The sequence below is a fragment of the Pan troglodytes genome, chromosome 12 (genome assembly GCF_028858775.2).
Source record: "Pan troglodytes isolate AG18354 chromosome 12, NHGRI_mPanTro3-v2.0_pri, whole genome shotgun sequence".
NCBI lineage: Eukaryota > Metazoa > Chordata > Mammalia > Primates > Hominidae > Pan > Pan troglodytes.
In genome coordinates this window covers 53,558,753-53,583,242 of record NC_072410.2, presented here as the reverse complement: position 1 = coordinate 53,583,242, position 24,490 = coordinate 53,558,753, and the positions used below count along the sequence as shown (strand labels likewise).

Here is a 24,490-nt window from a genome sequence, read left to right as displayed (position 1 = left end):
TGTTCAAATAACAGCAATTTTTTTTCAGTATTTTGGGAGAGGCTCATGTCCATGCATTCAGAATTTTTTCCTATATAAACAAAATTGTTCTCCCTGTCTTGTTTTCAGTGGCCTTATAGGTATCTTATGAACAGCTTTTAAAGAATTACGTAACAGATCACGTTTAATTCATTTAATTGAATTTCAAGGATAGTTCAACAAATAAGCCCACCGGACATCTCCAATGATAAATTGCAAAGGGCAAAAATTAATCAAAAACTTGATATACCTTAAATGGAAATAAAAATAAAGCATTAAAATAATGTTCTTCACACCGTTAAGAATAACATTTAATTTGTAGGGCCAGACAACCCAAGCTTAACATCACCAAAAGGATTTACTGACAGTTTAATAAAAACATGACTGGGACAGGCAACTTCTGATGCAGGCATCTTGGGCCTAATACTGATTGTGCCTTCTTGATCCTGTTCCAGCCTCCACCCATTCCCATCTGGACACGCCTCACGCTACAGCTGACAAGATTATTTCTCGTTAGCACACAGAGCTCTGCCATGACCTGCCCTCACCTCTGGAGGGCAGGTACACCACACACCTCACACACCCATTTTTTCCTCATCTCTGGCTTCCCTCATCCTTTGTGGGCTGCCTGATAACCCCCAACCCCCATGGCTTATGCCTGCCGGTGAAATGGAAAGAGGCGAGTTATTGTCAAAGTCGACTGGGTTTCAATGCCGCATCTTCCTCTTCTGGTTAAAGGATTAGTCCAATCCTTTAACCTTAATTTCCCCTGTGTGAAAAACTAGAAAATTGGAACCATATTGTCTCTAAGGTTGCTTCCTCATATTCGTACCTTCTTTGAGTGAATCTGCTTCTCCCTTTCAAGATTCCCTGGTCTGTGGTTTTCAAACCTGGTTACATACTGAAACCATCTGAGGACTTTTTATATGATACAAGTACTCAGGGGCAGCATTTCCAAACTATGTCAGGACAATCATACCCTGCAAGTATGAATAGGGGCACTTCAGAACAAGAGGTATTTAGACAGTGAGTTTTAAAGACATCCTTAAACTAAGTTGAATCACTGTCTTTACTGCAGGACTTCTCAGAGTCATTAATAGGATAATTTGCATGTGACTCTTCAAATTTATTTTGACCCTAGAACTCTTCCTTGGCCTGTCACTACCTGTACTCTCCCAAACACCTATTAACATACTGACATCTGGAAGGACACCAGTATTCTGCCAAATACTATTTGGGAAACACAGTCCTAGAGAACGCTGAAGCAGCTAAAAGAGCAGGTTCCTGGATCCTCAGATGCAGCCTCTTTTGTGCCCTCCCTGAAGGCTGTATCAATATCAACAAGCTTGAACATCTTGTGAACATCATCAACTCACCCTTGTTCCTTCTGTGCCCTGCTCAGATCCCACTGACACTACTAGTGTCTAAAATCAGCTTTCCCGTAACCCAGGCAGAGGCCAGAGGCTGCTCCTTCAAGCCTCAGGGAATCTGAAATCATGGATTTATTTTGCTCTTTCACTTCACAGACTTTTGCAGTGACACTGGCATACCATCTGATGGAGAACATGCACAGCCATTCTCTCACATTACCATGTGAGTCCCTTAGGCCCTGTGGACTAATGGTAAAGTTCCTGCTGCAACTCTCACTTTAGACAGTGATGAATTGGGCCTTTTAAATAGTCTCAGTCTTAAGGGAGATGAGATGAGAGACCAAAAATCATTTGAAATCTGAGTTCCAAATTGGAGGGAAAAAAAGTTGACCTCATTTCTTTGAAAATTTCTGGTACCACATTCCAAATTAACACCCTTGGTACCATCCTTTGCTAAACTTCTACAGTGTAAAATTACTGGATTCAGGCAGTCCTTGGCCAGCATTAACCCACCCCAATCAGTCATGAGGTCTCTATTCAATTGATGCTGTCTATACAGTGGAAAGATTCCTTTATCCTCTATCAACTAGCATCTCATCTCTCCTGGATGTTTTCCATATCAAGTTGCCTACTTTCCCTTGATTTCTTGACTTCAATTAAAAGAATACTTACAAGGTTTGGGAGCCAGAATGGAAGGCTAGAATGTAAAAAGGGTCAGAGCAAGCATCTCCTTCTAGCTGTGATATTAAAGCCCTTATTAGATGGCTTTTCAGATCTGGATTGGCATTTCTTCTATACATAACTCTGTTCTGGTGGCTTCTCATGCAGAATTTAAAAGGCCAGGGGGGCAGCAGTTGAGCTGGCTTTAAGAGATCAACCCAGAAGTCCCCCAGGACATACAGTGCTTTAAATCAAAGGCTTCAAAAAAGACCTTTGTCATCTAAATACAGGCACATTTATTTGAGCTAACCTCTGAGCATGCAGGAAGTCATCATTTGTGGGGAAAAAAAAAATCCGTTACTATTGACTGACAATGCAGCAGACTCCACAGCAAAAGAAAAACAAAAATTCCTGGAAAAAATAGAATAGAAGTTGCCTTAAATGCATAGCCAGGCTCATGAGAAAATAGGAGATGTTTCCAGGGCCCAAATAAAGCAGGATCTGGAAATCAGATGGTCAGCTGACCCTAAAGCAGTGGCTTCCTGCCTGAGATTTTCTTATCTCAGTAACCTAGATGTTTGGCTTAATAGCCTTTCATGGGCCCATAAAAGTTTGGGAGTTGAAATTGAGTCTTCTGCCTAAAGCTGCCTAAAGCCTTGAGTGAAAGATGGGCTATGGGTTTGATGTGGGTGTGTATGTTTGTGTCCCTAAGAATTCATAACCTCTGAGAGGTCTAGAGTTCAAACTTACACTACTTGAGGTTTTGTAAATTGGAAGCTGAGAAAAAGTTTGGAAATGCTTAGGGATCTGCAAGAGGAAACCTGAAACCTCTGGCAGGTTCGTCCCTCAACCCAGGCCTCATAGAATTTCCATAGGTAAATGCCTACTACACATGAGCTCACAATCCCAAATTACCAAAAACCCAAGGAATATTATTTATTACTTGGGCCCTTGGGATTTTATGATACACATGGAAAGCACAAAAGACCAGAAAAAGGATGAGGAAGTCAGTCCCTGTCAGCACTATTCCCTTTGCTCTGTCCAAAGTTAACAATAATTGTTAAATAGCAGATACACTGAAAATTCTCTGTGTATCACCATTTCTCCTGTAACATGAAATGTGTTCCTGAAGATATGACTGCATTATGGAATTTTGGCCCATGAAAATAATAGGACTAATGGGGGAAATGGGTTCAGAGCAGAACATTCAAAACTGTGCGATCTTACAAAATAATATATTAGGTTGGCACAAAAGTAATTGCGGTTTTTGCCATTGAAAGGAATGACAAAACTGCAATTACTTTTGTGCCAACCTAACGCTAAAAAATAATAAACTCAATAAAAATGCCACCGTTTTAAACACCTTAAATTCTTAATAAAACATACTTCAGTAAATATGGCTCTTTACCTTGATTTTTTTTAAATAAACAGGTGAAGTTTCTTAGTTGACGTGAGTCTGATGCAGCACTGTGGCTTTGAGCTACAGAAACAAGACGGAAGGAAGGACATTCTTAGGGCAAAGTGTCACAACACAAGGGGAGATGGCTATGACTCAGTGTCTTGTTATTCCTTCTGCACTGGCTTAAAATAGAATTTCAGCTTTTGTTGTGTTGCCAGGTTCCTCTTTTCATGTAAAAAAAAAAAGCAATTTGCGTGGTTCCAAATAAGACTGAAAACCATGAAAGTACTATTCTGCTGCTCTCGGCATTACCTCCTTTTCTTCGCTCCATCACACATGCCTCTAATCCCCCTAAAGCAACTGGTGGCTCCTGTGAGTTCCATTCTCCTTTCTTTGGTTTTTCAGCATGGTCTCTGAGGAAGCTCATTTGGGTTTCTTTATGCCCATTGCTCTCACAGTATCTCATCTTCTCTTATATCTTTACAAACATCTCCTGCACAGGCTGAAGGCTTTCCTCCCTCATTCAACCCCTGCATTTTTTGAACCAGGACACACGCTCCTATTGACAGTGCTATGTAAAAGGTTTTTAATGAGGAAAAGAACACGCATTCAGGAGCGCCATACATGCTGGACTTGCACAAGGACACACCTAAGTGAGAAAGCAAATGAGGTATGCCTGGTTTCTGCATATTCCTCCCCAGGTCACTACTGGTGGCTGGGCAGCATTTTCACATTCACCTGATGTTACTCAGTGGCGCCAAATACTGTCACCTCACACTTTTAAATGTGTAATGGTTAATGTTATATGAAGTTGACTATGAAGAACAAAAGACGAAAAATGTACATTACCTTCTCCTTTACCTTGCGAAAATCATATTTTGAGCTGGCACAGTTTTGCAGTTTAGTGATTTTAATGCCCTGTTTAACTACCACATATGAACAGTCACAAGTTACATATCTGTGTTGGAACAAAACAGACTGTGCACGTAGTTTTCAAATTTTCAGAAAGCCTTCTTAGAAATGAATTTCGGATACAAAACTGGAAAATGGAGTCTATAATCACAGGGCAAGTGAATTTACATGGAAGCCTGGGTTAGGGGATGAAAGGGGGTATAGGTGGTATCTAATAAGATGGCATAATTAACCGTAAGGCCAACCCGTGACTCTGATTAGATTCCCATGATGCAATGCATCCAAGCATCACAACCCGCTCTTGGCAGTTGGGACTTTCAGCATCTTAACTACTGAAGAAACATTTATATGGAGGGTTAGGAGACCAGAATTGAATCTTGTAACATGTATTAAGTGCTTATTTGCGAGGCAAGGAAGTTTATTATAATCAGAAATGCTTCCTTTATCCCTCCCTTTTCAGGAACACACACTCATTTATTCCAGAAATAGTGGCCGAGTAACACACACCGAGCTGTGTGTCAGGAGATAAGTATGCCCATGTCTTCAAGAGCTTACAGTCCAGTGCGGAAGACAGAGGAACAAACACAGTTCAGTGAGTTTATTGCTAACAGTGCAGACAGAGAGAGATAAGATCCATGTCCCTAATTCCCAGGGAGCCATCTGGCTGGGACCGTTTCAGGGCTGGATCTAGAAATCCAGGCCATGCCAGCCTTGTATGCAGATGACCACAAATTCACATCAGTGGAAGCCAAGGAGTACCTGCATGCAGAGCTGAAAATTTACTCCAGAAATAGTTCTATGTCTTCCCCCACACAGGACGGGAGGCATTGGAGAGCCCAGAGTTTCTGACAATGGAGCGCGGACACCAAAATTTTTAGAATGAAACAGCTTCAGAGCTGGTCTTTCTAATCAGCTATAAGCAAGTCTCAACAGAACACTCATGGGAATGTCTGACTTGAAGCTAAACATAGCCCCTGCATATCTAACAGAGGTATGGGGCTCCAAGAAAGAAGCTAATTCACAGTTCTCAAAATGTGGTCCCTAGACCAGCAGGTACTTTGTCAGAAATGCAAGTGCCCCTCCCCAAACCCACTAATGAGGAACTCAGGGGTGTACCCCGGAAAGCTGTGTTTCAAGAAGCCCTCCAGGTGATTCTGATACTCAATAAAGTTTGAAACCACTGAGCTAATTAAAATTAGAGGACAAATGCTTCATTTTGTTAATAAAGGAGTTATCTGAAGCAGCTCTCTTGGACTTTGTCTAAACAGCAGAGATGCCTGTGTGTCAAGGAAGTATCTCCTTTGCAGCAAGAGACCAGCCCTTCGGCAGAGAGGGCTTGCAGGAAGTGCCCTGCATTCAGCTCATGCAAAAAGGACACGGAGACACAAAAATACAACTTAAGAAGAAAGGGGCCAAAAATGAGTCCCCTGTTTTGTTCCATTTCTCATGCCATGAGATGAGCATTTGTCAACAATGAGCCTGTCTATACAGCTTACCCTATTAACCAGTCCCAGTCACAGTGTGAGGAGACAAGAAAGATGAGGAGGAGAGATGTGAAGTTGTGGTGGAGGATTTCTCAACAAGGTGACAGAGGCAAAACAGGGGGCCACAAGGAATCACTAGGCCTGGCATTCTTTTGCTGCTAAAGCAGCATGTGGGCCTGACTCACGGCTTCAAACGGAATGTCTAGTGAGCCTGTGCAGCCATCATCTGGTAGGTGGGAAAGGTGCCCATGTTCAGAACTAGAATGATAGCATCCTTTCTTCCGCTGCACAAGACTGTAACAGTAGAGTTAGCAAGTGACAAACACAGTGGCAAGGATCAAAGCCTACACATTAAGAATCAAACTTCAATACTGCTAGAGAAAAAAGAAAAGCAAAATAAACTCATCAGGTGTTTTATCTCACTTTAACAATTTATAAAATCAATTTATAAAGCCATTTATAAAAAATAAAATGAATTATTAGAGAGCGCTTTATAGAGACCCAAATGGTTGAACTTAATTCATAAAACCAAAATAGTTCAACTTCCCAGGCGTGAAACAGGCCCTGAGCACACGTGATCTTTCTACTCTATTCGTACTATGCTGATTGCATCTCCACATCTTCCGTCATTACTATTTCCAACAGCCAAACTCAGGGGTGCACATAAAAACTGGAATTTGTTTGACTCAGTGAGAAGTTGTCAGTAACATTTCAATTTCATCAGATTCTACCTGGTCTTTTCTGACTTTCCTTTATCTATGCAATGCTCGTCATCAAATCTGACCCTACCTCATGTCGGCCTGAACAGAGACGGATAAAGTCAGAATTAAAGTCACTGGTAAGAGAGGGGAGGAGATGCATCTCCCAACACACAGCAGTTTCAAGAAATTCTCAGGTATCAGAGAAACACCAATAGAATTCAGGAGTTTCATATTCCATCTCATTTTTCCCGTCCCCTTTACCTCACCAGTCCATCTCTTAGTGCAAAAGGGACTCTAGGGCAGCTATCCCAAGGAGGCAAATGGTCACTTTCTGCTTCTCTAAAATACCCAGTCTAAAGGTGGTAGTAAGTGGGGAAGTGGTACTAGCCTGCAGAGTAGAAATATGAAAAATGTTCTCAGATTTACTCCCATACTACCATCCAGTACTTCCATGTTATGCTTATGTTTATTATTTTCCTTTAAAATATTTTATTAACGACCCTTCAACCCTATCCATCTTCTTTGTTCTTCCTAATGAGGAAGGCGCAAAAGAGCCCACCCATAACCAGGAGGATGCTCACATAACCTGAGAAAAAGGAGAGTGGGCCAAACCAAGCCTGAGCTTGGAAGCTGATTCTAGCTTGCATTCTAGTTGGAAACAGAAGATTTCTAGTCATGCTGGTTGGAAACAAATAATTATGCAATTTGCCTTTCAATTACAATTCAAAGTGCTACAGAAAACAAACATGATGGGAGCCCACAAAGAGGACCCTGTCCTTTCTGTGAGATTCCCAGGGGAGGTGCATTTACTGGAGATCTGTTTGATAAGTAGGTGTTCACTGGGGAACGTGCAGGGCTGTGGACTGAGCGTGGAGGAGGTAGCGAGCATTTGGGCAGAAGATACTGCACTTGAGAAGCAGCAGAGCATGTGGAAGGAACAGGAAGGTGCCCAGGAGACTGGAGTGCAGAAAGTGAAGGAGAGAGACACAGTGGGAGGGAAGTGAGGCCACATCATGTGGAACCTGTAGGACATGGGGGCAGTTTGCATTATATCCTATAAGCCATGGGAAGCCATTAGCAGGGGTGCACTTGTTTTAAGTACTGAAGCAACCATGGAGATATCTATTTTTAAGGCTACTCTGTGTGTGGCTGTGTTGCCATGGTGCCGCAGGCTACAGAGCAATGCAGGCTTTTGCCCAAGCTGCTCCTCCAGGCAACACAGACTCTGGCCCTGAGGGGAGTAGGGTGGGCTGAGAGAGCTGACATGTCCCTGTGCTCAGAGCACTCCTTTGGGTGGCCCATGTACTGGTCTTGGCACAAGGATTTGGCCCACTCACAGACAGCTTATCCAACTTTACTGCTTGGAATTCTCATCCCTGACTCCAGGCTTAGCCTGTCTAGATCATACTTTTAAAAGCTGTCCTGCCATCCTGTGGTGAGCTGCACCCCGCTCCCCAGGGGCAAGCTTTCGGTGCATGGGCTTGAAGCAATGAGAAGACTTCCTGCCCATTCCTGCTGAACATAACCAGAAGCCCAACCAGTGAGACCAGGTTGGAGGTGCTTAATTCCTGTTTACCTGAACAGAGTGGCATTTTTTCCAGAAGCTCAGGTGCCCAACTTACAGTGTGTCAATGTGAAATTTGGATCATAAACCAGCCCCTCTTTATCAATATTTAATAAATCATGGATTTTAGCATTGTGTTTTGGGTTCCTTAGGGTCTGGCACATTGCAGGATGTAGAATAGATATTCAATTAATACTTAATACATTAAATTAAATAGCAACCGCATTGATGGGTTGGTCTGAGTGTTGGGCCACCTAGAACTGCATTCCCCAGCCAGTGTCATATGCTGACACACATGTGGCCAGGCATACTGCTACTGACTCCCCCAAAACCCTTGGCCACTGTCAGAACACCAGCGTCCTGTCTCACTCAGTTCATGAAATGCTGGCCCCTTGGCATCTGTCTGGAAGCCACCATGCAAAGGCATTTAGTATATGCAGGGTGGGTATGAAAGATGTAATCAAGGTAAGAGACAAATACAACAAGAAAGGGAAAGGAGAGTACTAATAGCATGCAGCGTCTATTGAGCACCTACTCACTACCAGATGCTTAACACACGTGATCGCTCATGATGACTCAGTTTCTGCAAGGTTCATGTTATTACTTCATTTAACAAATGAGGACAGTGGAGATCAGATAGGTTAAGGGACTCATCAAATCCTGACAGTCATGTGAAGGCAGGTCTGGAATTCACATATAACATCTATGCTGTGCTTAGCTCATAGCACCGTGGAGACAAAAGCCCTCTGCTCAGCACCAAACCTCTTCACACCCAGGGGCCTTGCCACATATGCTGCCCTCTCAACATCTGTCTCTTCCCAAACATCCTGTTCCCCCTCTCACTCCCTTCCCTACCCCTGCCCCAGGAGAACAGATGCATTCCAGATCTTGGTCCCCAGATCCTCACCCCTCCCTCCAGTTTCCAGACATTTCCTGCTGTAAAGTAATTTACTGCTTCTGGGATGATGGGAAATCAGTCCTGGACAGGAGTGATCCTCCCCAGAGATTTCCTTAAGGAACTCTGAGCCAGGGTTGAGTGGGTGAGCACAATCATGGCTTTGCATTTTCCAGAGACTTTCACCAGGCGTCTCACAGCAGCCAGGAAGTGGAGGCAGATGAAATGAGAGTTTGAAACCCCTGGAGGCCTTCACTTCTGCCTCTTCAATTAATGGAATACCATACTTTCAGAGGACTGGAGTCTTGGGCCATTGGCTAAGGTTAACAGAACCTGCAGTGGGAAGCCTGCCTCCTCATGCAGAGATGACGTTATCGATAATGGTAGGGTGGGTAACAGCGTGGGGATTGGAGCCCTAACAAGGTCCCAGAATAATCATCAAACCAGAGGAGACATGTGCTGAGTAGGGAGAGCTGAAGAGGTGCTTGCTGCCAGCTAAGCAGCCTGGCCTGCAGCCAGAGCCCGGCTCCCCAACTGGAAGAAGAAAAAATGGGTCCTGTGGGCTGTGCCCGAGCACCCATCTACAAAGGCAGCACCTGATGTTAAGGCATCAAGAGATAGGGAATGAGCTTTGGATTTGCCAGAAGTGCTCTAAGTAAAAGAACTGAGTAGGGGACCCAAAATTCTGATAATAAGTTTGGGGTGAGAGGAGGAAGCCCTCCAAGGGACAGAGTGGAATTATAGTAGATAATTGCCAAATGCCATGTAAGAGACTCTAAATCCATTGAACGGTGAGGGCTTTCCTTTTATGACAGAGGGGTACAAGTTGGGGTCAAGAGGGAGGAGGGGCTGCTCACTGGCCCCAGCTGTCCCTGCCCTGTCCTTATCCCATGTGTCATCATTCTCTCATGGGTTAGACTGTCTCCCAATTACTTGCCCATCCAGAGTTTCCACATGGCTCTCTTCAGCCCCAAAGATGGGACAGTCAGAATCTTATAACACTGTTAGTTAAAGCTTTGTGCCCCTAAGTGTCAGTGCCCTGAAAGAAATCCCTGGACACTCCTTTGCTGCCTCTGTTGGGACTCGGTCTGCCTGGGCAGCACATCCACCCTGCAAAGACACCCGTGGGGACCAGTGACAGCTGAAGGACTGCCAGCAGCCTGCGTGGGGTCCACACTTGACGCATCCCTAAAGCACCATGTTAACTTCCATTGTGTGACAATTCTTTGTTAAATGTGTAGACAATTGGATAGATGGATGAATAATCTGATATGTGAATGACTCGGTGAATAAATGAGTGAATACATTTGCATGATAGTTATCTGGGGTAGGAAATGAAACTGTGACCTGTGGAACATTTATTTCTCTATACAAAACCAGAAAAGACGCAATTGAGACTGGAACCCTCAGCCTGAGTCATATGCTAACTAGCAGAGCTACTCTGTCCAGCAAAGACACCTCTCATAGCAGTGATTAAGCCCGACTTGCTGGGGCCATTGCCATGGTAATTATGGCAGCACCACCACGGTACCTCCTGACAGCAGGCCTCTTAGGAGGCAGGTAGCCAGAGATTTTTCACTGACCTGTTCTCTGTTTTCTTTTCAGATTATCAAGGAGGTCCCTCCACCCCCTGCCGAGGAGAGTGAGGTAAGTGACCACAGCAGGATGGCAGTGGGTGGGCAGGGTGGCAGAGTAGGGTGGAGAGCTGGCTGGGCAGCTGGACACTTAGCCCCCCTGCAGAGCAGAGCTAAGTCAAGCTCAAAGGACTTAATGTACCTGCCTGTGAAGCAGAAGGGAGGAAAGTGTCTGGCCTTTCCTAACCAGGGATGAACAAGAAACTGAACTAAACTGCCAGAAAAGACAATGGGTTTTGGAGGTTTTTCTCCCTGCAGAGATAAAATTTGAGATGGAAATAAATGTTTTTATTAGTACAGTTATTTGGAGCTTTGAGATACTGACTTTTCCTCTCAAACAAACCCTAAGATTCTCTTCTCCTGCAGAGACTTAATGCTTTATGTGTGTAGATCAGGCACGGCTTGCTACATTCTCCAATCATTGGTTCTAGGAATAACCTGATGCCAAATTCTTCATTTTTCTTTCATTTAAAAACAATATTACCTAAAGATGTGCCAGGCAGTAATGAAAATAGGCTGGAGAGGGATATGTTAATATCCTGGCCTTCCTCTCAAATTCTCGTCATCTAAAGAAAAAAATTCTTGGACTCTACCACTGAATTGGCCAGTAAACTGTTCTGATGCAAGGGTGGCCTGGAGTAGAATACAGTGGAGGCATTAAAAGCTAATCATGAGAAAGGCAAGAGTGCCTAGCAAGTGGCTTTGCTAATCTGATCACTCTTAGTACAGCTGGAGTCTCTAGAAGTAACATCCACCAATTCAGAAGCCAGGGTTACATATCTAAACACTCGATGAGACCAAAAGATATATTGATAAGGTTTCAAGTTCTTGTCCTCAATCCCTAAGGTCTGTTGTGTGCAAATCAAGTGCCAGTTCCTCACCCTTCCCCTTCCAATGCATTTGTCAAGTTTCCTACATACAGAAAGAGTAATGATTAAATTAAAAATTCCATGTGGCTCTTATATCCTGAACCATATGCATGTAAGCCAAGGGATTTAATAGCTGCAATCAATTAAAGCGCATCTTGTTGGAATGCTAACTTTCTGCCCAGAAATCAAGGGAGGAAATTACATTGCTGTGCAAAGAAGAAGAAAAAAACCTTCTTTACATACATTAAAACCTTTCCTTAATCCTTCAAGAGAAAGTACTGTGGCTAGTTCCACGACTGCAATTGGCTTTGTTTCTGTTACGTGCAGCTATCTCTTAGACTTCCAAAACATAAAAAATAAAATAGAGCAAGGAGCTCCCTTATTAGGACTTTGTTTGCCTGGAGGCAAAGAACATTCCCTCCCTTGTTGTGTTCAATTAGAAGGGTTGTGGCTTTTTCTTTTGGCTCTTGCTCTGTATTTGCCTTTAGAAGGTGACGTGGCAGCCATAGTGGCCAAAGTGCACCTGGGGATATAGGTTAAGACTGGGCTCTGACTTACCCCAGATCCAACATCTAGCCTAGGGTTTCACACACAGTACAAGCTCAGCAGGGACTTTTAGGATGAAGGACCCAGCAACACAATTTTGGAGCCAAGTAAAAAAGCCCAAACTAGAAAACCATCTAGGAAGGACAGCTAAAAGCAAGGAAGAGAAGTAGTTGAGTTTTTTCTGTTTCATAAAAGTTGTAGTTACACCCAAAGAAAGCTGACTTCATTTCCCAAACAGAATGACAACCTCAGAATGCTTGAATCTAAAGGGTTATGTTAGGCTTAAAGGAGTTTTTGGGCTGAAGCTTCCTCACCTGTCCCCTGTCACTCTATCAGAGGGATAACTCACGTGAACACCTGCAGTTGATTATACTTGGTCAGACCTGAGCTGGACAGATGACTACTACATTTCATTGGCTGATGAAAAACAAAACATTCCCTTCCTGGAGTCTAGATCCCCTCCCCTCCATTTCCCTTTGAAACCCTCTGACTTAATCAACTAAATATGACGTCAGAAATAAATCAAGAAACTACCCAAACTGGAGACCTAGGCAATAAAAATTTAAACATCATACTTTTTAGCATCAGGCACTTTTTGGCATGTGCTGATTGCCTTAGCGTGTGTGTTGGCCCTGTGAGTTAGGCCACCTAATCTCCTTCCTAATGTATTTTGGCAGGAAAATAAAATAAAATAACAAGAAGAAGAAAGAAAGAAATCCCACAGAAACAGATAACCTAACACAGCCCGTGCAACATATTTTATACAATGCTCTGAAAATCATAGTCTCAATCTAGACAGTCTTTTCCTCTGGTTCCCTGTATTCAAATCCCAGTGTCTAACATTCAATAAATAGCTATATGAAATCAAACACTCTCTGCCATATATGTAAAGACCTTCAGTATTATTTATCCCAACTTTCATCAGCTCTATAAGCATCATATTCTGAGAGAGGCATGTCTACTATTTAAATAACTAAACTTAGAGAATGAAGATAACTTTATAATAAGCTCTCAGTGACCTTTTTAATAGAAAATATAAAAATTCATAATGGAAAAAGGAACTGTATTCTGAGATTCTATGTAACCAACGGTGACACACTTGTATGAAGAGAGTACAAAGAGAAATTACTTGAAACTTGAAGAGCTCAATAGAAGCAAGGAAGCTCAGTTTTAACAACTAAGAGGGACATTTCCTGGGTTAAGAATCTTCTCAAGTGGCACCAGTGGGGATCCCTCCCTAACTCTCCAGTTACTCCAAATAACTGGCAGTTCGTGGGAGAATGCAGTAATGGAGCACTTCATGTGACGGTTTTGTTCTGCATGTAATCACCTTCCATGGATTTTATGACCATATTTGAGTTTTTATCAGCCTCATTCGCCTGCAAAAAACAGAGACCAGTTCAAGCTAGTCCAAGATGAAAGAACTCAGGTAGACTGTGGCTGGGGAAAGAACTGAGGCAGCTCTAGACACCACCCTCATGGGCTTTCGATTTCACTGCTAGCAGCTCTGCTTCTCTCTGGGAATTTATTCCCTTCTACCTTCTCTTACTGGCCGCCTCTCTGCCCTTGTAACTCTGGTTTGTACAGAGCCCTCTCTCCTGACTCTATCTGATATTTCTAGTCTTCATTTCACCATCTGCCCCCAGTGCTTATAGCTGAGTCTCTCAGTTTCCATCTTTCAGTCCCCAATAGGGGAAAATACTTGGTCCAGCTCATCTTTTCACTCCAGACCATAGATCATCAGTCACAGCTCACAGCCAACCAACAGACTGGTGCTCTTGGGTCACATCTGGCCAAAGAGAAGCTTCCTAGTAAGCCCCGTGGCCATGGTGAGAATAGCTCCCCTCAGAAGGAGGAATGGACCTGGTGCAGGCCCTGTGGCCTCTCTGAAATAGTATTGTTTCAGAAACTAAACTTCGGTCTCATTAAATACTATCAAAATAAAAGCTACACCCAGGAATCCATACCATATTCTTCCAACATCTGCCACTTTTACAGGCTCTCAAAGATCCTATCATTCCCAATATCAAGCATATTTGAAAGGCAATAGATAGCAGGAAGCCCCATGACTGAATGGAAAGTGGGTTATGGCTTAGCCCCAAGCAGCTCCATGTCTCAGACACACACAGACCTACATATGAAGTAAATGTGCTGGAAAGAGAAGATGCTTCCTTTTCCATGTCCTGTCTCACTCTATCAAAGGCATAGCTCTGGAAACACCTGCCATTTTCTTCCTTAATCACACTGCCTTGGCCAGACCTGGGCTGGACAGATGACTAGTACATTTTATTTGCAATGAAAAACAAAACATTCCTTTCCTGGAGACTAGAGCGCCTCCCCTTGTTCATTTCCCTTTGAAACCCTCTGGCTTAATCAACTAAATATTATGTCAGAAATAAATCAAGAAACTACCCAAACTGGAGACGTAGGCAATAATAGTTAAAACATTGTACTTTTTAGCATCAAGCAAATCAAGATCTTAGAATCTGACTTGAGGGATATTAGAGAAGTCAAATAAGGCAGAGGTAAAAGGTATGTAAGTAGCCCCAATGTTTTTTGATATTTAAAAATCGTATTTATTCAACAACTCTAGAATGAGTGCCTCCTGTGCGCTGATAGCAAGTGTGAGATTCTATGCCAGAGTTGCCTTAAGAGAGTGTATAACTGGGCCAGGTACAGTGGCTCATGCCTGTAATTCCAGCACTTTGGGAGGCCAAGGCGGGCAGAGTACTTGAGACCAGCCTGGCCAACATGGCAAAACACTGTCTCTACTAAAAATACAAAAAATTGCCTGGGCATGGTGGCACATTCCTGTAATCCTAGCTGATCAGGAGGCTAAGGCAGAAGAATTGCTTAAACCTGGGAGGTGGAAGTTGCAGTGAGCCAAGATCACACCACTGCATTCCAGACTGGGCGACAGCGCAAGACTCTATCTCAAAAAAAGAGAGAGAGAGAGAGTGTAACTGGACATTTATAAAGTTGGTGACCTAATCAGTCCTAATCAGGAAGAAAGGCAGAGATTCCTGGTGGATATTGCATGTGAATGTATGAAAATTAATAATAATAGTGGTTAATTACTGAAGATGACATTTATTGAGCATTTATAACTATCCAGGCAATTATGTGAAGCACTTTTTGTGGTACATTTCATTTTATCATTCAGCAGCCCTGAAACAAAAGTGTGCTATTATGAACCCCTATCTTATAGATGCAAAACTGAGGTATAATGAGATTAAAATACCAGTGGCCCCAATATTTCAGTTATTAAGTGATGGGACTGGGATTCAAACTTGTACCTGAAAAAGAAGCATAGAGCAGTCTTTCCTCACTCGTCCCTGAAGACAATGTAGCTCCTGCAACCAAGAGCAAGTCCTCCTGATGCTCATTGTTGGGAGCATCAGGTGCTCCTTTCTTGAGTGGCAGTGTCACCTGTCTCTGACCCGTGTCACTCACACAGGGCACACAGCCCCTTTTAAGACTGTTGTAAAGATGGCTACTTATTTTCTGTGCTCTGTCCATGGCCCTAGTGTGTAGCTATTCTCGTTAGCTCTCTTATCCCTATGTTTCCCGCCTGTCTTCTCTTTCATGCTCCCATGTCACCATGTCTCATCATGAAGCTTTAGAATGTATCTGGGAGCTTGGTATGGTGACTCACTCCTGTAACCCCAGCACCTTGGGAGGCTGAAGCAGGATTGCTTGGGGCCAGGAGTTCGAGACCAGCCTGGGTAACATAGGGAGACCCCCCCCTCCCCCCGCTCCCGCCGCCGATCTCTACAAAAATAAAAATTAGCTTGGCATGGTGGCTGTCACACATGTGGTCCCAGCTACTGGGGAGGCTGAGGCTGGAGGGTCACTTAAGCCCAGAAGCTGGAAACTGCAGTGAACCATGTTCGTGCCACTGCACTCTAGCCTGGGCAACAGAGCAAGACCCCAACTCTTCCAAAAAAAGAAGAATGTGTCTTCTTGTTTTAATCATGGGTTAGTATATATGCACTGGGGGGCGGGTGAGAGTGGGAAAGGATGTGAATATGTGGACATCTATAGGTTGGTATTTTGTATCTGAAGGGAGAGGGGTGCCTATTGAAAGCATTGATGCCCATCCAGTGAACAATAGGCACCTGGCTTTGAAGGATGAGCTTATTTTCAGATTTATTATTATGCTCACTGATCCTAAAAATTTCTCTGTGGCAAGAAATGTTTAGATAGGAAAACTGAGCTATGGAAAATTATACAGGGCCAGATAAGTTGAACTCCTAATAGCAACAGGTCTGGCATCCTTCCAGCCATGTCTACACAGACACCCAGAGTAGCCTCCACCCTGGAGGGATGAAGGGCCAAGCTACTGTCAGGCATCTTCTTGCCAGTGACCATTAAATACGCATATACAGACACCCCACACACACACATACACACACACATTCACACACACATACACTCCAAACAGAAGTCCTAGAGAAGGCCCAAAATTCAGTATTCTATGTTTTAATACTTAAAAAAAAAAAAAAAGAACATTGCTGCTAGGAAAATAAACACCTTATTCTTTATTGAAGAATACAGGACAATCCTTGTGTTGTCTTTAATCACTTTGTTTACGTAAACAGATATAATGGTGCCATGACATGTGAAATGCGGCTCAGAATGGTGAAATCTTAAATCCTTTGGAGTGTTGTATTTACAAACAGAAGTATTGCTGGATCTTTCTGACTTGCCAATTCACTCCTAGGAGTTTACCTCCAAGACTGACATTGAGGGGATCTCCCTGACTTCTCCCCAAAGACCAAATGAGACAGTCCTGCCAGTTCTACTTTAAGTTCTGCCCTTCGGAGCCTCCCAGACCTGGGAGTTTCTGTAGCCTTAGTCCTTTAATTCATGTCGTCATTCTCACAAAACTCACTCCTCTATAAATGTAAACAATATTGTCGACAGCTGAGTTCTCTTTATTTTCTCAAAATATAACACTGTGCTGGGAGGTGATGGGGACTCAATGATAGTTGCTTGAGTTAGTGAAATAATTGACAAATAAAAGTCTCTTGTTGAGCTTATACATTTAAGATGTGCTCCAGTTCAATGACATTTAAAATTAATTTAAAAGCTGATTTAAAGCTACTGCCTTGGGTTTGATTCTCTTTCAGTTATGTGCTCCTTTTCATTGATAGTTCCTATTGAAACCTGCAGTGAACTGGGAGTTGTAAGCCTTCTTGAGTCAAACCGGCCATGTGGCTCTTCTAGTAAATGGATACCAGAGAAGCAGGAAAGTTAAAGAACTTATCAATTGAGTCTGAGAAGGCCACCCTTTGCACAACTCCAGGGGACGCTATTCACATCAAGTCTGTGGAGTTGTCCCATGCACAGTCTACATGCAGGAGTGAGGCAGTCCCAGAATCTGGAAAATTCATCCTTTCTACCCTCTGGTTTGCTTAATAACTAACAGTTAAACGTGTTGAGTGAGTGGAAGGTGGAGTTGTGGAAACTCATGAGGCGAGAGCATTGCATTCTCTGGGGAACCCGGGAGTTCTTGGCAGAACAGGTTACCCTTAAACAACATTAAGGGATGGGTAGAAGCAATGGGAGAAGGGCTTTCCAGGCATGTGGAGCCCTGCATGTTGAAGCGTGGAGCTGCACAAAAGCCTGGCATGATTGGGAAAGATGGGAAAAGTTCAGGGTCTGAGGACAGCACAGGGCTAATCCAATTACAGGCTAACCAAGTGAGTCCACAGACTTCATCCTCTACAGCTGTTTCTTCCTCGAGCAGCACTGTGCCTGCAGGCACACCCAGGTCTGCCTGAGGACACGCAGGTCAGAAGGGGCCTCTACCATCTGAGGAATGTGCTGCCATTTGTGTTACCCAAGCTCCAGCCAGCTGGACGTCTGGAGCCACCACATCCTTTCAGATTTAAACACAACTTCCCTTGATGGGAAACCGGCCTCCCTCCCCAATCCCTGCGGTTTCTCCCAGGCACCACTGACTCCTACTCCTCGCTTCTTCCGCGTTATCTCATCTTCTCGGTTTGCTAGACACGATCTAGCAGCTCTGGCACAAATCCAACTGCGCAGCAAATTTTACTGCAGGTTTAAAAGTATAGTGCAGCCCACAACCCCTGACGGAATATTAAAGGGCCTCTTATTTACCACCGGCCACCCCCACCACTCGGGGGGATGGGGGGTCGTAGCTGTTCGCTGGTAGCTCGGCCCCACTCTGTTCTGCTCATCTTCTCATTCCCCACAAGCCCCTGATTTCTCATTCAAAGCAATTGGGCTCATCCAGCCCCATCCTCCAATAACCATAGAGGACAGCAAGGTTTTTGTTTTGTTTTGTTGACTAAAGGAAAGCCAGCTCACACTGAGGATTTCTATACTGGTGTTTTCTCCCTCCCTGCTACCATCCTTGAAGGGCAGTGTAGGAGGAAGATCTCAAGAGCCTTTATGATTTAATGAGATGTAAAAATCCACCCTCCAGTGCTGCCGAGTTTCTTAGTGGCCTTGCTGAGGGGCTGGGATTCTACTCCATCCATTTTTGGCCAAATGGAAAGACACATCAAAGATTCCCTTCTCTTCCTGGGGATTGCAAAACCCTTCTGTCTCCAGAATGTGTAAACAGACCCATGCTAACTGCAGGGGAAACTCTGACTCTCCCGTCCGTCAGCCCCTGGGCCTTTGTGCTGCCTGGTGCTGTTGTCTGAGCTTGGCAGGCCAGCTCCGGTCAGGGGATTAAGCGACGGGCTCGGTGGCGCGGCAGCGTGTGGAGATTGCCCAAGCCCTAGGCATTTCCTGTTGCGAGAAGGCCAGGCCCTGCCCTTGAGCACGAGGGCGGCGCCTCCTTCCCCAGGCCAGGGACAAGAGGGAGGAGCCAGGGACTAGAGGGAGGGGCCAGGGGCAAGAGGGAGGGGCCAGGGACTAGAGGGAGGGCTGCCCCCGTGTGCAAGTGGAACCTGGAAAGCGGGGAAACCGGCTTCATGCATCTTAGTATATCCTGAGCACTCAGCGGGGTTGCGAATTAGAGAAAGCCAGTTGTAAATCCTTCTTTAAGTTCTTTTCGTAAAATATAGGGGGAGAAAAATCCCTGGACAAGGCATCAGAAAACCACACCAGAACTTCACCTTTAGGAGTCACTTCATTTCTCTAGATCTGACTCCTCTTCTGTGCAGTGAAAAGACTTAATTAGATGAGCTCCTAAAAAATTAAGAGGCTCATGAACCTAGTTGAGTCCCCTGTGGAATAAAGCGGCTTTATTCTTGGAGTTTCTTAACGTTCGTGGTGCTGCTGTGTTCAGCTTTAGGGGATAGAATTTCTGTTATCTCCTTTGGAAAACTGCCCCAGACTGGGAATGCCCAGGCTTTCAGAGCCATATTTTGTATATCTGTGTTCACAGCCACTTACACAGAAACATACATCCACCTCCAATGTAAAGTTTAACCACATATAGGACATATAAGATTCCTGCTTTCACATCATAAGGTGAAAGAAACCTCGGAAATTCTAAGGTAAAGTAATATGAACTATAATATTTTATTGTGTTGGGGACTTTATTTTGTTATATTTTGCAGTTATAAATTATCAAAATTAAGTCCATGTGCGGTGGCTCACACCTGTAATCCCAGCACATTGGGAGGCTGAGGTGAGAGGATCACTTGAGCCCAGGAGTTTGTGACCGGCCTGGGCAATATGGCAAAACCCCATCTTTACAAAAAATAGAAAAATTAGCTGGGTGCATTGATATGTGTCTGTAGTCCCAGCTACTCAGGCAGGCTGAGGTGAGAGAATTGCTTGAGCTGTGGTAGTTGAGGCTGCACTCCAGCCTGGGTGACAGAGTGAGACCCTGTCTCCAAAAAAAAAAAAAAAAAATTATCAAAATTAGTACAAGAAGTCAAAAATGAGCGTGTATTTGTTGCCATCAAATGATTGGAAAAGCAAACCACAAAAGAACAAAATCCAGACTGGCCAATGCTGAGAAACAATCAAACGAGAATGAGGTTGCATGAGTTCAAATCCAGCTCTGTCACATACAAGCTGGGTGACCTAAGTCATTTAACATCTCTATTCTCATTCTCTAAAATAGGAATAATAACACCATGTACCTTCCTGGGTGGTTGCAAGATTAAAGGATTAATAATACATTTAAAGCGCTCAAAAGAGTGACTGGCACATAACATGGGAAAGGCTGCATAAATTCAATGGTGTGTTATCATGAATGCAATATGTGTTTATTGAGCACCTACTTTGCACTTAGAATACAAGGGTCAGCAGAATCTGAGAGCGAGCAACCAAGTAAGAGAGAGAGAGACATCCAAGTGTCAGCTGTCAGAATGTTGTACGTCCTAGTCTGCTGTGACCTCTCTGTCCTTTAAGATGTATTAAATTTTTTAAAAATCATTTTAAAGAAGACTGCCCATCCCAAGCACAACATGTAACTCAGGGAGTCTTAATGTGCCAACATGTTTCTGCTTTGCTTTGTCACCTTTTGTCTTGACCTCTCCTGCCTTTGCTTTTTTGCACCTTGCCTCCTGCATGGGGTGCCCCATCCCACGCAGTGGTGCCCTGCATAGGACTTCACCCAAATGCCACCAAAACAAGGCTGTGAGAAGCAGGCTTCAGCATTGTGAGCAATTTCTCCCTCTTTTGTTCATTCCTCTGCTTTATCAACCCCTTTTCCAGCTTCCTTTCTCTACCCAGGAGAGAAATCATGCCACTTCCTTATAATCCATCCATGACTGTAAATGGTGATATTTTTCTCCCCACAACAAGAGTAATTACAGTGCCAAGATGAAGAGCAGTTGCTACATCTCCTCCCTTTTTCCATCCATAGTTACAAGTTCCTCGTCTTCTTTCTTCATCTTAAAAAATATAAACACTAACTTCTTGTCACTGAACTAAGTTGCAGACACTGAATTAACTGCTTTATTTGAGTCATCTTATTTAACTGATTTGTAAATTCAACAGATAATTCTTGGGCACCCACCACATACAACATAGTGCTATTCTAAAAACTGGGAATACAATTGTAAGCATGACAAACAAAAGCCTCTGTGGAACGTACGTTCTAGTGTGGAGAGACAGATATTAAGTAAATATCAAGCCATGATGAGATCCTTAACTAAAAATAAAACAGATTGATGGGATGAAGAGACCGCGGCTACTTTAGAAGAAATTTCCAGGGGAGGTTTCTCTGAGGAGTAATACGAAAATCCATCCGTCAGAAGATGGGGTGGGGAAAGTGCTTTCCTAGACAAGGGGACAAGGGGACACTGTGCACAGGCCCCAAGATAGGAATTTGCCCAGAGTATTTGAGAGAGGGCAGGCAGGCTGGAGCTCAGGAGGAGGGGGGCACATGATAAGGAAGAAGGCCAGAAAGGTGAGCAAAGGCCAGAACACACAGGGCAGAGCTGGCGTTTGCACTTACTCTGCTGCTTTGTGGAGAACAGATAATAGGTGAGTCTTAGGGCAGCAGGAGGCCAGTTGGGAAGCTACCACAGTGTCCATGAGCAAGTGCATGGGGGCTTGGGCCCAGGATAGTGGTGGTGGGGGTGGAGAAGTCAACAGATTTTAGATCTTTAAGTAGTAGCAACAGAACTAGCTGGCAAGTTGGGACAAGGCAGAGAGGCAGTAAAGAAGAGAGAGGCAGTGGGGAAGACTACAGGAGGGGCATGTTTAGGGTAGGGAAATCAGGACATCTCTGCTGTGGTATTGTTGAGATGTTTTTTAGCCCCCAAATAATGTGAATGTCAAGTGAGCAGTTGGAGTTCAGAGGCATCAGGGCTGAAGATGTAAAGTCACAAGTCATTAGCATGTAGGTGGGGTTAGATGCGATTCCCACAAAGGAGTAGAGCTGTAGAAGAGAACAAGAGAACAGGACTGTACCACAAACTTACCAGGTAGCACTGCTTACATTCCCACTCTACAGATAAGGAAAACAAGCTTAGGTGGTTTCAGTGATTGGCCCAAGGTTCTAGGAAACAGTAGCACTGGGATTGCACCCAGGCAGTCTGACTCTATAAGCTCTACTCCTAATCACTTGGCTGTAGTAGGCAGGTCCACACAGCAGTGCTGTTTTGCTTCCTTCATGTGCCACAATTTCTCTGCAGGAAGAAGATGATGATGGTCTGCCTAAGAAAAAGTGGCCAACGGTAGACGCCTCTTATTATGGTGGGAGAGGCGTTGGAGGCATTAAAAGAATGGAGGTAAGAGGACAGCTTAATATACATTTATCTATGTGCTGACTACTCCCATCCAGGTACTAGCTGGGCCTGACCCTGCTTAGCCTCTAGATATCAGGCATGCCCAGGGCAGTATGGCCGTAGACCACACTGATGACTGAATGTCAGAAACCCAAAGCAAACTGCTGAAAACCTCCTTGAGGTCTGGTGGGGATATGGATTGTAAGGCAGACGGATGGAGAGATAGGAGGGACAGCCTTTCACTGTGCGTTTCCATGTCTTGCCCACCGTGAGTCAGAGCAGGTCACACATCGGCTCAAACGTCCTCGTGATTTCTTTTCTCACTGGAATAAAATCCAAAGTTCGTACCTGAACCTGCAAGATCTTTGCATGTGCTGTCCCCGCTGCCTGGACAATTCCTCCCTAAATATCCACCCATGTGGCTCAGCTCTCTGCTCCTTCGGTCCTCCCCTTTTCTCTTTTTCCACAGTTTCCCTCTTCCCTGGCCCTCAAAACCCAAAGGAATCCAGGGTTGGGTAGCATTCACATTGCAACTCATGCATGTATTTGTCATTCTCATTCTCGAGGGGCAGCATATTTTGTCATTTCATTTCATTGTATTTTGTTTATTTTAGGTTCGTTGGGGAGAAAAGGGCTCCACAGAAGAAGGTGCTAAGTTGGAAAAGGCAAAGAATGCAAGAGTCAAGATGCCGGAGCAGGAATATGAATTCCCTGAGCCGCGAAATCTCAACAACAATATGCGTCGGCCTTCTTCCCCCCGGAAGTGGTATTCTCCAATCAAGGTGTGTCTCTTTACTCAAAAAATCTATCATCAGTCCTGATAAAACACTTACATAGTGAAGAATCAAAATCTTTCCACATGATAAAATCCCAACCTAAAACCCAGCTTATCACAGGGGAACAATTATCTAAAATTATGGACTTGAAATTACAGGTAATTACTTTGTCAATTTCCACATAATCTGGGTTGAAAACTAGGCTTTTTAAAAATCACCGTGGTGCTCACTTCTGCAGCACATATAGTAAAAGTGGAACAATATAGAGAAGATTAGCATGACCCCTGGGCAAGGATGACATGCAAATTCGTGAAGTGTTCCATATTAAAAAAAAAAAAAAAAAAATCACCATGGCAAGGTACTGGAAAAAGCATGGACTATGAGTCAAGTAACTTGGGTAGTAACCCCAGAGAGTGACTATAAATTTCCATAGCATCTCATAACTTCACTTAGCAGACAATCTACTATCTAAGAAAAATGGCAGCATTCTCCTTAATGCTAATCTCTACTCCTTTTGCCATAATATAAGCCCATTCTCTTTTATTTGAGCCTCCTGCCAGTGTATCAGGGCCCACCAGCAAATCTCATTGGCCATGGATCTAGGACTCACTCTTTCTGGTTGTAAGCAAATCTTTTTTCTCCACCATCTCTCTTTCCCCCACACCTCCAGAGCTTAAAATCCTCTTTGGTTTATTGGGAAGTGTAAGCCATTGGAGGCAGTTAATGTTTCCTAAAGGCCTCTTTTTTATTTTCTATTTATTTATTTTTTGAGACACATTCTCACTCTGTCACCCAGGCTGGAGTGCAGTTGTGTGATCTCTGCTCACTGCAACCTCGACCTCCCAGGCTCAAGCCATCCTCCCACCTCAACCCCCAAGTAGCTGGGACTATGGGCACGCACCACCACACCCAGCTAATTTTTTTTTTTTTTTTTTTTTTTTTTGAGGGACGGATTTCACCATGTTGCCCAGGCCTGTCTTGCACTCCTGAGCTAAAGCAGTCTGCCCACCTCGGCCTCCCAAAGTGCTAAGATTACAGGCATGGGCCACCATGCCCAGCCTGAAGGCCTCTTTTCTATTTTTATTGGTCCAAATGGCTTTGAATTCACATGATTCAGTTAACACCTTCAATCTTTAGCCATGCCCATAAACATCTGCACTATGCCACTTGTCAGAGAGCACTGGAAAATTACAGCCGAAAAGACTCTAGACATAATCTGTCCCCACTCTCTGATTTCATACTGAGATAGGCAAAGTCCTTGTTCTGCTGAGGTCTGGAACCCAAGGCCCCCAACTCAGGGCTACAGACTCCAGTTTCAAGCTGCAAACAGAACCGATCCAACTCCAAAGCCTCAAGTCAAAGACTCAATAGAGCCAGCTCCCATCACCATCCATACACACACACACACACACTCACACACACACACACAGCCTTACCCCCCCTTCCAATAGCAACAAAGATTATTTTCATCATTCGCTGAGTTAATTTGC

General features: G+C 44.0%; 1 protein-coding gene and 1 non-coding gene across 3 annotated transcripts in view; both read left to right on the top strand.

The window, feature by feature from the left end:
- The window catches only part of ANTXR1 (ANTXR cell adhesion molecule 1), a 236,365-nt gene that overhangs the window by 146,841 nt on the left and 65,034 nt on the right, over positions 1 to 24,490 (top strand). For both annotated transcript variants that reach the window (XM_525774.8, XM_054677938.2), the window contains exons 14-16: positions 10,609 to 10,650; positions 22,132 to 22,227; positions 22,839 to 23,006. In XM_525774.8, the coding sequence (XP_525774.4) occupies positions 10,609 to 10,650; positions 22,132 to 22,227; positions 22,839 to 23,006 (306 nt within the window). The remainder of the gene's footprint in view (positions 1 to 10,608; positions 10,651 to 22,131; positions 22,228 to 22,838; positions 23,007 to 24,490) is intronic.
- Positions 23,223 to 23,329, top strand: LOC112208320 (U6 spliceosomal RNA). The gene has a single exon (XR_002942722.1). It is a non-coding gene; the product is annotated as a U6 spliceosomal RNA (small nuclear RNA).